The sequence below is a fragment of the Molothrus aeneus genome, chromosome 2 (assembly GCF_037042795.1).
Source record: "Molothrus aeneus isolate 106 chromosome 2, BPBGC_Maene_1.0, whole genome shotgun sequence".
In the NCBI taxonomy this organism is placed as follows: domain Eukaryota; kingdom Metazoa; phylum Chordata; class Aves; order Passeriformes; family Icteridae; genus Molothrus; species Molothrus aeneus.
Window position 1 is genome coordinate 14,584,698 of NC_089647.1, and position 14,550 is coordinate 14,599,247.

Sequence of the window (14,550 nt, forward strand, 5' to 3'; positions counted from 1 at the left end):
TACCATGCTTGCAAGTGGGAGCCTAGGCGGCTCCCATGTCCTGTGCACATGAGATGACTGCATGAGCTCCTGTCTCTGAATAAAACCCAGTCACTCAGCTTTACACTAGCTGCAAACTAAAAAGCACATCAGCACATCTGACTCACTTGTGTCTCCAGAAAGGCAGACTTTCACTGAGCTTGCAAGTCTGGTGCTGCAGAGGCACCTTCCTTCACAGCAGTTCAGAGTGGCACTAGCATAGCACGTAATTGTTTTCCTTACATGGCTATTCCTGTGGGAAGGACTCCATAGTGTAGCAGGGGAGACTCCTCTCCCAGAGTGAACTGAAGAAAGGTTCTTTTTAGAAGTGATAAACTGACTGAGAATCCCAGGTTTTGTCTCTTTGCATTGTCAGTGGGAAGGAAAGAGGGGCTGGGGGGAGGAAAGGTGTGCTAAAGGTTTATTTATAAACCTTAAGCACAGTATAAAGTTTTCTTTATACCTTTTGAAGTTTTAAGCCTTTCTTGCCCTAAAGTCTCTTCTAAAGCTTATCTCAACCTCATGAGCTTTATTTTAACTGATTTTTTTTCTCCTCCTCTGCTCAGTTATAGCAGAGGAAGATGAGTAGATGATTTTTGTGAGTGCACTGGCGTTTGGCCTGCGGTCAAACCGCTACACCTCACTGGACCACATCATCACAACAGCTAATGAAGAGGGGAAAAATTTAAACCTACCACAGCATTTATCAACAATCAAAACTCAAACATGTACTCTATGTTATTATACAAAGTGCATTCATTTTGAAGCTCCAGAATTGTATTTCTCTTGAATACGCTTCCATGTGCACAGAAGTAAGACTGAAAATGCATTGTCCAAATAGACTCATGAAACTAAAGTGGTAAATGTTTATTTACAGTGACTGCTCAGGCTTCATGGAGGCCACACATTCCCACCTTTTCCTAATACTAATAGATCTCAGAAAAGCAAGAGAGAACGTGTTTACTTCTCTTTTCAAAAGTAAAAGTAAAGTACATCAAAAGCTGGTACAGACCAGCAGGAGAGGAGTGCTATGTGATGCTCACCTATCAAGAACATTGTTGAAGGGAGTAACTGAACAAATCATAAGGATAACACAGTACATTTACAGGAATCTCGCTTTAGAGAAATACTAGATACAGACATTAGGCTCCCTGTAACTTGCAAGCTAAAACACAAAGGGTAAACCACAAAACCCAGTTAGTCACTGGCAAAATGCACAGAGGGCTTGGCAGTGTCAGAGCTTCACAGCTGGGGGGGGTTTGTTGGGGGTCACCTCTGAAGATGCATTTTGCATTGCTGAAGTAACAGTTTCCTGACATTTTTCATGGTCCCTCTGTACAGTTCTCAGAAAATGTTTTCTTTGTTAACCTAATTTGTGTTGCAGCATGCTGGACATCTCTACAGTATATTATGTGCTGCTTCAGATCAACTCCTGTCAACATTTCCAGGGAAACTGCTTCACGGTAAAACAAGTGAGAACATACTTGCAGAAAATACTGAGTAATGTTAGACTTTCAAAGTCTATTTATTTTTAGACTGTTTTTCACTTACTAGTCAGTAAAAGCAATTCTAGGAAAGTAAACTATTTGCATAAAACCTGTTCTTAAAAACATGCAGTTTACATTGGGAAAATGTCAAATAGAGTTATGAAACCTTAAGATTACATGGCAAGATATCAGTCCAATACATTATTAATATCTGTGGGTGAAACCTGGGATTAGATCATGGCCATGGAAGGAAACAGGGATGGGAACTAATAGTAACAAGAAATGTTAGGGGGAAGGGTTGTGGTATTTTAACTTCATCAGTTCATCAGAGGGAGAAAAAAAAGGAGGAGAAAAGTATGTCAATTGTTATTAACTTTTTGCTACTTCCAAACCATTTTATAAGACGACAGAAACATAATTTTGGAAGCAAGGTAGACAAAGCCTGAAGTAACACCACTATCAAAGAAGAAAACAGGCATGGAAAGTGAAGACAAATGGCACAGTCAGTCCTGGGGTTCTGGAACAACGAGGTGGGAGACAAGCACAAAGTAAATAAACAAAGCTGTGAAATTCCTCTTTGATGCTATGGACAAAGGTATAGAAATGACCTCTAAAGAAAGAAGGTATTCTTGGCATGTTCACACAAAGAACATTGTGGTTTGGGTAGAAGATAGAGAATTATAAGGGGAAACAGAAAAGACTTGAAGAGGTTTAAGTCACCAAATGATTTCCACTTCTAACTGTGCATACTCGAACAATTATAATGGTTGGCCTAACTGAACTGACTGCTGCAATAAGTTCATGACAAGTACAATATAACCCTGGTATAAAAAACCAAAACTAAACCCCAACAACTTGGAGGCACGAAAGAATAAGTGCTGCAACAAACCACATACTGCATTGAAACACACAGACCTAATAATCAAGAATGGTATTCCAGGCAGGAGAATTTTATTTCTTATTTGCTGCCATACATTTTAAAAGGAGAACCATGCTCAGTGTAGTTGCCTGTGGGAATTCAGTGTCACTTTGAAGTACCTTTCATTATTAGATCCTGAGCTTAGACAGGTTTCTGAAGGAAAAATACACTTGTGTGATTAAACTATGGGTATGTCTGGGGGTACCTGTCTACCTAATAACTTCTTAACCTGGTGACTGAAATCAATAGATTTTGGAAGCTAGGAGGAAAGATATTGAAAACAATTAATCCCCACCATGTTTTATGAAAGCAGGCAAAAGGTATAGAAACTGAAGCCCTGGATGCCTCAGCTGCAAAAAAATGGAGCAAGGGCTGCAATTGAAAATTCCTGCAGGACAGACGTGAGCTAGACTGTGACCTGCTCCTGGCAGACAGCCTTGATACATACACTAGGGTTAGAGCAAGCTGCAGCTCCTTCCCCAGGAAAATGAGGTTCAGCCTGGCATCCTGTGAGCCATCTGTACCGCTTGCCAGTGCCTGACGTGCTCCAGCCAGCTGCTCTCACTGCCTGGCATGCCACCTGGCTGCAAGTGCCCTTCAGACACAGCTGGAGTCCTTGTCACAGTCTCCTACCTTCTGGTTCTTCCTGCCAGCAGGTCTGTTGAGTTTGCTCTGGCTCTGCTCTTTTACTTGGTCCCTAACTTGCAGTGCTGACTCACTGGTACTCTGATTTTAGCCTTATTCCTGACCAGCCTCTCCTCTTCCTCTCAGATCTGCTAAGTATCTGCCTCACTGACCTTTGTGCAGGTCTTTTCTTTTGCCTGATGCTAGGCTTCTCTGACTCCTTGGGACAAACTTTGATTGTAAATCTATTTCTGATTCCACTCATTTCACCTGGCACCAACACCAGACCTGGCAAATCCATGCCCCACACACCCAATTGCTCACAGTCACTCACTTACTGTGCTGGAATGAGACTAACTGCATAAGGATGATCTCAGAACTCATTCTGAGGGCAGGAACAGCCTAAGCCAGTGGTTTCAAAAGACTTGAGGAGGATGTTAATGTCTGTGCAGTTTAGCTACAAATCACAGATTTGCCTGAGAAGACTTCTGCAGTTCCAGGCTCTGTATGTACTGTGGCTTGGCAGTATCAAACTTACTGATGTGATTAACTTAGCACTAGAAACAGTGCTAAGTTAAAGAAAGGAAAACAAAGGCAAGAGGAGGAACTTGAATGACATGACTGAAGTCCCTCAGGTTTCTGATTTATTGGCTCCAACACTTAAGTGAATTAGCAATTCCAGATGCTATATGGATTTTTCAAGTAGCATGCAGTCACTTCATTGAAGTAGTCCATGAACACCATATAATATTCCTCAGGAAAAACATTTTCACTAGCCAAGTTGTACTGATGTGCATGTAGGAGCATTTCTGCAGTACATTCCAGACAACCAGTGTAGGGAGTGAAATAACATTATCTGTCTGCTAGGATTATGCTGGAACTGTAATAATTTTCATGCCAGCAAATAAAAAGCTCTACCTTAAATAAAGCACTCATTTCATCATGGCACAAATCTAACAGCTTATCTATCTATCTATCTATCTATCTATCTATCTATCTATCTATCTATCTATCTATCTATCTATCTATCTATCTCCCTGCAGTCATTGAGTCATTGTCGTGTATCTTTTAAGACTGTTACTCATAATCTCCTAGACTTTATTATGGTTTGTTTCTGAAGGCAAGTAAGCTCAACTCTGAAATTTATTGTGTGTCTAAATTAGAGATTTTAGTCAGGACTTTCTATTCCATCAAAGAGACACAACTGACACAGCAGACCAGTTCCAAATGTTCATTTCAGAACTTCTATCCCACTTACACTTACTTACAAGAAAAATATGAATTTTCAGGGAATAATGTGAACAGAAACCACAAAGCTCATCTCAGAAAGATCTGTGGTTTCTCCCCCTATTGTACTTACCTTCATTTTCAGTATTGGCTGGAACAGAATCAACTCCAAAGGGATGCCATGGCTGAAGGTCATCTAGGCTGAAGTCTCCATCCACTGGAAGAAGTTCAACTGTGGTCTTTGTTTCCGTCAATGAAGGCATAAGAGCATCATTTCCGTAGCTGATTCTGGGTTCGCTGATCATATTGGCCAAAACATCATCAGAGTAGTTTTGTTCTTTCTGAAGTAATTCATCTGCAAGGAAATTTCAATGCAGAAACTATATGAAAGAGCCAGCATATCTAAGGACCTATTTTCAGTGCTACTCAAGTAAGAATTCACTGTTGTGAGATTCTGTTTTTCCTACAATAAATAAAAACAGTAAGGTTTGGAATAGTCAAAACCCCTTGATAAGCATTGCAGCTAAGGCATTTTTTTGAAACATCAACCACAATTGCTCAATTCTATTTCCTACACACATTTCCACTACAAAACAGATCATAGGTCTGTGCTACTATATACATTCCTTGGCTCTTCCCAACCACTTTGAGAGGAAGCACAAAACAACTCCCTTCATCTCAACATGCTTCTGTAACAACTCCCTTCATCTCAACATGCTTCTCACCAGTCAACTGGTGAGAGCTCCACATGAAGGAATGTCTTTGTAATTTGTCCTTCTTAAATGCTCACTGCCAAAGCTCATCACAACTCTTAAATCCTAAATCTCCACAACAGTCACTGTATTAAATTGGGTTTACTATAACACATCAAATCTGAAGAAACATTTGATTTTTTAACATATATAAATTCATCATAACTGAAGTAGTTCTTTGTTAAAAAGCAGTAGTAGATATCTGGTAGTAGTAGTAGCAGGCAAATTATTTCACAAGCTACCAGCACCTAAAGCTATGCAGTACTGTCTATGCTGTGGAGTTTTTTTTTTTTTTTTTCTTGAAGTAAAGGTGAGAAATCAAAGCACTTTTCAGTTCCATCAGGTGTATAGGACAGACAGTTCAACTCCGTGTTAAAAATAAACTCAGAGGTTGCGTGTGCTGCATTTTTCCTACTCCCTTCTCACATCAAAGTTCCTCTGCTCTCAGCACAGAAAAGACATGGACTTGTTGGAGTGAGTCCAGGAGGCCACAGAGTTGATCAGAAGGCTGAAGTACCTCTGCTGTGAAGACAGGCTGAGACACCTGGGGCTGTTCAGCCTGAAGAAGATAAAGGTCCTAGAAGACCTTACTGTGATCTTTCAGTACTTAGAGGGGGCCTATAAGAAGGAAGAGCCAAACTTGTTATCAGGGTCTTTAGCAACAGGACATGAGGTGATGGTTTTTAACTGAAGGAGAGTAAATTTACGTAAGATTTAAGAAAGAAATTTTTTCCAAGGAGAGTGGTGGTAGATGCCCCATACCTGGCAGCATTCAAGGCCAGGCTGGACAGAGCTCTGATCAAGATGTTCTAGTAGAAGATGCCCTTGCTCATTGCAGAGAGGGCTGGACTAGATGATCATTAACGGTCCCTTCCAACCAAAACTATTCTATAATTCCATTCTTTATCCAATCTGATTCACTGACATCTGTTTTTGTAGGAAAAATATACTATTTGCAAGTATTTTGAGGGAACCTGCTGCAAAGAGCATATTCAAGCAAGAAATTGCAATGCAGACCAATAATTGCTAATAAGGCACCAATAGTGAGCAAGTGCCACAGAGTTAAATAGTTCTTAATAGGAGACTGTAGCAAGTGACCACATGAGAACACACATGGCAGCTGATGATACAACAGCTTTTATTAGGACTGTCTTCTCTGCACTTCATTAAGGACTCCCTGACTGTCACTACTTCACACCCACATTTCTACATGTAGCAAGTCAGGGACATGAATCACCAACCACTCTGCTGCTAAACCCTTTATGCCACTCCATAGGGGCTCACCCATTTCCTAGTAATATCAGCGATGAGGGGCATCTAAGTTTCTATACACACCACAGCTCTAGAAAACCTCAGCAAAATCTTCTGAATGTAGTGTTTCTCCCAGCTTTACACCATGAAGCTTCATACCACAGAAGTACAATGGAACCATGCAGCACCCTCAGAAAGGCCCCTTACCACCTCAGGAGCATTAGAGGTGCCACTGCTTCAGTGCCTCTGTCAAAGATGATGCAGTAGGGCTCTGCTCTGGAATTCATCTCTCAAAGGCCACCTTGAGATAGCTGACAAAATTCTCTGCCAGCCTATTCCCATAACACAGAATTCAGATAATCAAAAATAAAAAGAATGTTGCAACCTCAGTTCTGGGGCAAACACGGGTTCTGAATCTTACAAAATAACGTTTTAAAATAAATTTTCCAGTTTAAACAGTAATTACTTGAGCAGATGGTTAAGACTAATGTGAATACAAAATTTAATTCTGTGATTGAATTTGCCCTTTAAAATTACTTACTAGGACAGTATAGAAAGCCTTTGTCAATTACACTGAATTGTTTTTCTTTTCATGTTCATTTTACTGAAACCAGTACTATTTTATGACACTTACTAAATCTTCAGCATTGAAGTTAAATCTGATTTTGTCCCCAAACTGCACTTAACACTACTCCTTTTTCAAATTAAACCATGTCCTTTCATCAGAAGAGATAGGTGAAGTACCTTGATATTCTGAGCAGACATTATCACATTATCACACGTTAATTTTCATTAGATATGGATGAAAAGACTTTACAAAAAAGAGCTGGATTTTAGTGGCCTCAGGGAGGAGTCTGGTGTCCATGAACCTTGCAAGGTGCCACAGATGAGAACACTACTACCATGTCATCATGCACCACATGAGAGTGTTACAGTACTGAGCATCTTTGTGACCACAGACCTTTTAAGACCTGGGCATTGGAATGGTTTTGGGGCACAGCTCCCCTTGTTCCCGCTGCTCTCCCCATCCCCAGAGGATGGTGTGGGGCAACTATAGAGACCTGGAGCTCGGGAAGCAGTGGCAGGGGATGGTGGAGCTGTGGCTGGACGAGCTGGAGGAGCTGTGCCCCAGCCACTCCTTTGCCCTGGGCAGTGACTGTCCTGTACAACTCCTGTCCATACTCTGCTGCTGACATACTCAGTGTCACCTGCAGACAGCTCCTGCCCTTGGAAAGGGACAAATGGTGCACAGAGGGGAAGGAAGGACCTGAGCTCTGGCAGTGCAGGAGCAGCATCAGGATTGGTACAGAATCCAGGAGAGGCCACGGTGCAGGCATGGCTGTGCCTGCCAGGCTGACAGAGAGGGGTTGCAAACTCCCATCATGATACCATCATTATACCCAAATTTCTGAGGGCTGGGAGTGATCACACACAAAGTCTCTCTCAAGGCTACCCAAGTGGGAGCACATTGTTGCCAGCTCCATTGTTTTCCACCCAGCTGTGGCAGACAGCATGGAAAGGAACTGACCTGCACAATAGCTCAAGTGAGGCAGACAGATATTACAACCAGCAGATTATGATCACATCCATTTTACAAACAGGGAAACAATGGCTACATGAGTCAAGCCCATCTGACAGGATGAATCAGACACTGAATGACAGTGAGAAATTGGAAGTGCCTGGCATAGAAACTGCTGGAATCCATCACACTGAGGCAGCTGTGTCTGCACTGAGTAAATGATTCACAAACAATTGCTTCAATCGTTAAACTGCTAAAAAAAGTTTGCCTTAGGATTTCCAGTTATTGATACTACTGGCAAAGCCCAAGATCAATTTTTCAGGGCTGATTTTGTTCCAAGTATCGATGGCTACTTGAACCATCAGTTACACTAATGGAAAGCCATACATCTATTCATTGACACAGTATTTCCTCCATCTGCAGCTGCCAACTCAACTCCCCCACCATGCAAAAGACAAATCCCTAAATAAGCAGGGAGTACAGACACAGCTAGAGGCTAGGATGTGCATTCCACATTGTTTCAGGGGATTTATTTGTACTGTGAATATCTTATCATTAGGTGCTGAATATAGACAGATCCTAGGTTGCTCCTCAAAATTTCATCTCACATCAAACCAACAGGACAAAAACATTCTGAGGATCTTCCTATAATAAATGTTTTTTTGCTTGGGTTATTATCTCCTTGTAGCATTCTGCTAAGCCTTGCCACTGAGAAAAATAAAGAGGATGGCAAATCTTTCTGTCCCTCTGAGAGCATGTGCTCAAAAGCAACCATGACCTTAGGAAGAGACCACACTCAGTTGGGACCTCAGACCTCCCACTAGCTCCGAATTTGGTGTGAGGGCACACAATTGCTGCTTCTCCTCCAGACACTCAACATGCTCCTTAAGGCACCTAAACTACTTCTTTCTCAGGATGAGTGACAGGATCACTTCTAGTATCTTAATAAGATGCTTCTTGGACTTCTCATAGCACCTAAGCAAGTTTCACTAATTTTTGGACTCACTGCAGGCCTCCTCAGGGGTCAATAGTCCTCAACAACAGCATCTAGAAAAACTGAAGTCAAATACTTTTGAGGAACTGGATAAAAGTATAATACCAACCCAAATTACCTTCAATACTATTCTCTTATCTCACAAAGAGGCAAACAGAGCTAAAAGCAAAGAAAGAGCTGAAGAAAAGAAATAAAATTTACTACAAAATCTTCTGCTAGACACTGTATTGTTAGAAGCTATTTGTCTACAATGTCCCAGGACCACAGTTCTATTTGCAAATCTTTGCAGATAGCACTATGCTAGAAAAGGTATCATGACAAATCCCAAAAAAGTTGATGGAGTCTCTGAGTGGCAAACCCATGTTATGTTAAAACCTTATCTAATTTTACTGTCACACAACACTGTTTCCAATGTTGAACTCTGGGACATACTTCCCAGCCCTTAATTGGTCCAGCTATAATGACAAGAATTTCATATGGAACAGCTTCTCTTGCTGTCCTGGAGTGCCAACAATCCATCAGCTGTCTTTCAAACCAGAACTTTTATTTAGTTCATAGTTTGTTTAAAATTTCAAAAAATAATTTTAACATTTGTTGTGTTTTCAAGGAGCCCACCTACCAGATGAAAAGCTCTGCAATCACTATTAAGTGCCAGAACGATAGAATTTAGTTGAAAAGCATCCTTAAAATCAGCAATTGTAATTGTGGAGTTCTAAGAAACAACTTCTTAAAACAGACTAGAAATGAAGTGTATACAAAACACCTCTAATTAGGACTAGTTAAAATACCACCAAATGATATGCCATAGTTTTGACCCAACATTTAACTTGCTTTGTAAAATGTCATTTACATGGCAGAACATATATTTGATCCAACAGAGATGGGCTTGGAATCAGCTCAAATAAACTCATACAAATGCAGAGTCTTATTGCCTCACTTATCATCAGTGACCACTCAGTCTGAACTGAACATGTGTTTTTCCCAAAGTTACTTGCTTTTGGGCATGTGCTTTCAAAATGACAAAACTAAAAAGTGTCAGCAACCTCCCTGTTCTTCTTAACAGCAGAAATTACAGAGCAACTGAGTCACAGCAACAGCTTCATCTGCACTGGCACACATAACTGCCTTAATCCAGTCTGAAGGCAATTTAAATCATGCACATGTTGGATGTCACAATTAAGATTCACTAAGAACACCAACACAATAATTTATTACAGCACATGTGGGAAGAGGTAACATGTTTAGCTGCAGATTTCAATTGTATGCTTACTTTATGGGCTAATTCAATGTTATTTTCTAAAGCAGTTGCATCGATGTAATGCAGTCAGGTTTGAACTAACTTTGAGTGTCTGCATCTTGTCAGCTGTATGAATCAAAACTCTCCCAAACTGGTAAATATGAAAACAAGGCCTCCTGTGCCTTACCACAAAGAGTGAAGCTCCAGTGAATTTCAAGTATTTTGTTATTTTTAGATGTTTTGCTGAATCAAACACTGAATGATCATGATGTTGCATACTGCCATGAGTCATAATAATAACATTATCAAGCTACAAAACACAATTCTGTGGTATTCAGCGCTGAACTAATTCATTTGTATAGTACAAATCAAATGTAATGTAGAGAGACTGATGAGAATGTTACTGAAAGTGAGCTGCCTGCTGGATGGTGGAGAAGTGCCTTTGTTGCCTGCATGCTTTGAGGATGATGAAAGAGGAGTGATGTGGTGGATCACTCCTGTGAAATACTGGAAATGAGCCCAACCTTCAGTGCTCAGATCCATACTGACAGAGAAATGTGACCATACCATCAGATCTAAGTTTTCTTCTCACCTCCTCGACAGCCTGTGGAATTATGCCACAGGTCTTTTTGTCTGGAAACTCTTTCAGTGCAATGTGTCTCTCCCTCACAGCTGAAGGGAGACAGAAAGAGCAGGAACTATGGAAAAAAGCATTTCATAGTTCTTATTTTCTGTCCTTCAGAGATACCACCACTAGGTAAGAGCAAATAGCAGCCAAAACACTCCACTTTTCAGAAATTTCCTATGTGTATGAAAACCTTGTTCAATAAGTTGGAAAGTTTGCCCTTTGTAAATTCTCAGAAATGAACATTTAAGGTATCATGAAACAGTTGACCTAAAATATTTTTTCTAGAAGTTAATAAGAGAATAAGCATCCCATATCCTTAGACAACACCTTGATGGCTAAGAAAACCTAAATTAGAAAAAAAGAAAACCTAACTTTAGAAAAAATACACATTTGAACTTGAGAATAGCTGCAATAATTAGAACCATGCTAAAGAGAACATGCTTCTACTAAATTTTCAAAAAAATTCACAACTTTAGCACTTCCATGTCTTTCCCATTTTTTACTCCTTCTATTTCACCATATGTAGATTTTGCTGTTTCCTGAATCACATCATAAAAACAACCCAAGTGAGTTTCCTCCTGTTGGCTGTCACATGGAATAATGTTTCAGTTAAATCTACCTTGCAGACATTTTGTCTTATATCATTAAAACCCCCAAAGATATTTAACTAATATACAGAGATATTGTCCTTGTGCAGGTACATCACAGGTTTTCTGGTACAGAAGAGTCTTTAAAGCTTGGGTAATCCAATTCAGGAAAATTCAGTCTTTAAAGCTTAAGATATAAACTTATCACCAAATAATTGATTGATTTCAAAATGACCTAAGTGTCTTTTCCTTAGGGATGGACTTCAATGCAAATTTACTTTTGTATGCAATTACTGAGCACTCTGAGCAAAGGTTCATGACAATTTTCACACCACTTAATGAGCCTGCTATGAAACTCATGGTCTGAAACTTTGTCTAATTTTCCTAGAAGCCTGGTATGACACTCTTTGCCTTCAGTGACAGAAGCTTTAATTACTACAGACCCATAATTATCTGACAACTACACAAACTATCTATTAACTAAAATTAAATCTCAACACATGGCTATAGCTAAGTGGACATTAATAATTTTTTTGGTATTTAACAGCCAGTCATCTGATTAATAACTGCATTTCCTCCTCACTTCAAAGCAGAGAGTATTGAAGCTTGTATCATCTCTGGGAGTTATTAAACAGAAATAAAAGACCCTGCTCTTCCCTTTCACAAGATGCCTTTTTGTCAATTTCTGTTGTCTCTTTCCCTTCTTCTCATCCCCTCCTCATTCAATTTGGTTAAATTAGACAGGTCTCTCCAAGTAAGACATGGAAACAATCCAGTATGAAGGTAGACAAGATAATATCAAAAACACTTGGGGAAAAAATTGAATTTATACCATAATCCAGAACATATATTGCATATCATCATCCTGATCCACAGTAGGCACTGTGACAAACTCTCCAAGTTTAAATTTAACTCCACGTTTAATTCTGAATTAACATATCATTAAGTGCTTTAAAATAGGCTGAAGAATCTAAATTAAAACAAATAAACAGCCTGACCAATTGTCACTGATATTACAGTCAGATGAATCAGCAATCATTATTCCTTCTCAGGCTTGTGTAAAGTAGAAAAAGCCAAGTACACTTCCCTCTTAAATACCTGAAAAGGCTTATAAGTGAAACTACTCTGCAAAAAACATTTATATGAAATATTACTACAGAATTTTATTGTCTAATTTTCTGAAAATAATTATTTACTTTATTTATGAAATTTTTTTTGGTCTAATTTACTGATGAAAATAATTACATTTACTTGCCAAACTTACAATACACAATACAATTTAAAACTGCAGTAGGACCTAAAACTACCACTTTCTGACACCTGAAACAAGTCAGTTACCTCTCATTTTCTACAAACACTTCTCAAGGTCAGATTGTGACTACCACAACCATTTTTGCTGTGTCATCTTGGAAGCACTCAATAATCCATAAAAAATATAAAAATCTGAACATTAACTTGTTGCACTGTTGCTGTAAGATTTTAGCTTTTGTATTTTTCATATCCTGTACCGCATTAGTGTATAACTCTGAACTCCATACAGAGTGTTAGTTAATTCTCTTCATATTTTGGTAAAAGCAATCATTTTAGGCCTGAGATCCAAGGACACTATCTGCCTCAAGCCCCAAAAAGTATAAACAAAAGTGAATTTGGGCCTCAAGCCCCAAAAAGTATAAACAAAAGTGAACTGGGGGAGAGGGGAGCAAACGGGGGGAATATGACTTCATTACCTGAAGCTGTAATTGGAGGATTAACACCTGATATGCTAATAGACCAAACTTTTATCTGTCTGAAAAACTTGTGACCATCATCCATTCTGGGTGTAGTCCCTTGGGGAGGCTTCATCTGCCCTTAATGTACCTGAAGGCCCTTCATTAAATATATCTCCTTTTCTCCTTTTAACTTTGTCTGGCCTCTGTTTCTAAGTAAGCCCCAAATAGGCATCAGCAGTTGATACCCTTGGTCAAAAGATAATACTTTTCAATTTAAATCCAAATTTACAGAACTGAATTGTGCAGTGTTTGCTCCAGATAATAAATATTTATTAACTGCAGTTTTAGTGTTTGATAGATCAGCTATATCCTAGGTTGCCAGAGTAATCTAAAGAGATGCATTTATTAAATTTACCAAATATATCTATGAAGTGGGATGTGGCCAGTTCTGATGCCTTTTATGCTCTTTTTCATACACATGATCTAAAAGGAGGAAGCAGAACAGATCAAGAACTGGAACCCTGCCCAGGCACCATTATTCAGAAAAACGCATTTTTCAGTGAAGTTGGGTATATGAGAATCACAGGCAGGAGAAAGCTGCATTGATGAAAGATCATTTGTAATCCCATGTGCATGGGAACTGACAGAACATTACTGCAACATCTCCATCAACCCAGCAATTCTGTTAAATCACATATCCTCTGTAATTTTTTCCTTTTTTATCCCAACAATTACAACCTGCCAAAGAAGAACACCACAGATACTCTTGACCATAATAAACAGCTGTGTATTTTCCCTCTGCACTTCTGGAAAGCAAGCTATGCTTCAAAACAAAATTTAGTACACCATTGGCATCAGAGGCTTATTTTGCCATCCCCCTCAGGATACCTGCCCACAGTGATGCAGTTCAGACTTTAGTGTCTAAATCCCTTTGGATAACAATTCTAGAGACTGACACACTAGCTCTGTAATATATTATATATAAAACTGTATTACCTTGTGCTAATATAATCAGTCTGTAACTGGTTGTCAATAGAGACTTGCAATTTGCCAGCAGGTAAGAATTAGGATGATTCCTTTGTTTCTTTCACAGTCCAAGACCTCCTGCTAGGAATCTGATCTTAGAGTGAATCACAGAGAATGACACAACTGTGTTTCCAAAACATGTTAAGTGGGAAAAGAAAATCCATCATTCAACAGCACAAATGAAGCAGAAGATGTTGGGAGTGTTTGTGATCCCACAATTTTGGGCTGCTTCAGTAGTCGTGGACATTATGAACTTGATTTAGGATGGCATATTTATGAAAAAAAGTACACATATATTCAGTGTATCAAAAAAAATCTCCAATAGCTCAGTATAATGAGATTCCTGTAAGCAGGCAACATTTTATAAAGTCAGAGCCTCCCCTCTGACTGGAGCTATGCATTTGGAAAGTGACCTGCTCTCAGACCATATCTGAAAGCTGGACAACAATAGAAAATGGAAAAAAAAAAAAAGAAAAAAAAAATAAAAAAAAAAGAAAAAAAAAAGAAAAAAAGAATGACATCTTAAATTGGGTATGTGATGAACAAACACATGAGCTCCTTAAAGCATAACA

General features: G+C 39.3%; 1 protein-coding gene across 4 annotated transcripts in view; it reads right to left on the reverse strand.

Moving 5' to 3' along the window:
- Positions 1-14,550, reverse strand: part of APP (amyloid beta precursor protein) — a 199,095-nt gene that overhangs the window by 19,135 nt on the left and 165,410 nt on the right. For all 4 annotated transcript variants that reach the window (XM_066571952.1, XM_066571954.1, XM_066571951.1 and 1 more), the window contains one exon: positions 4,409-4,630. In XM_066571952.1, coding sequence (XP_066428049.1) covers positions 4,409-4,630 — 222 coding nt within the window. The remainder of the gene's footprint in view (positions 1-4,408; positions 4,631-14,550) is intronic.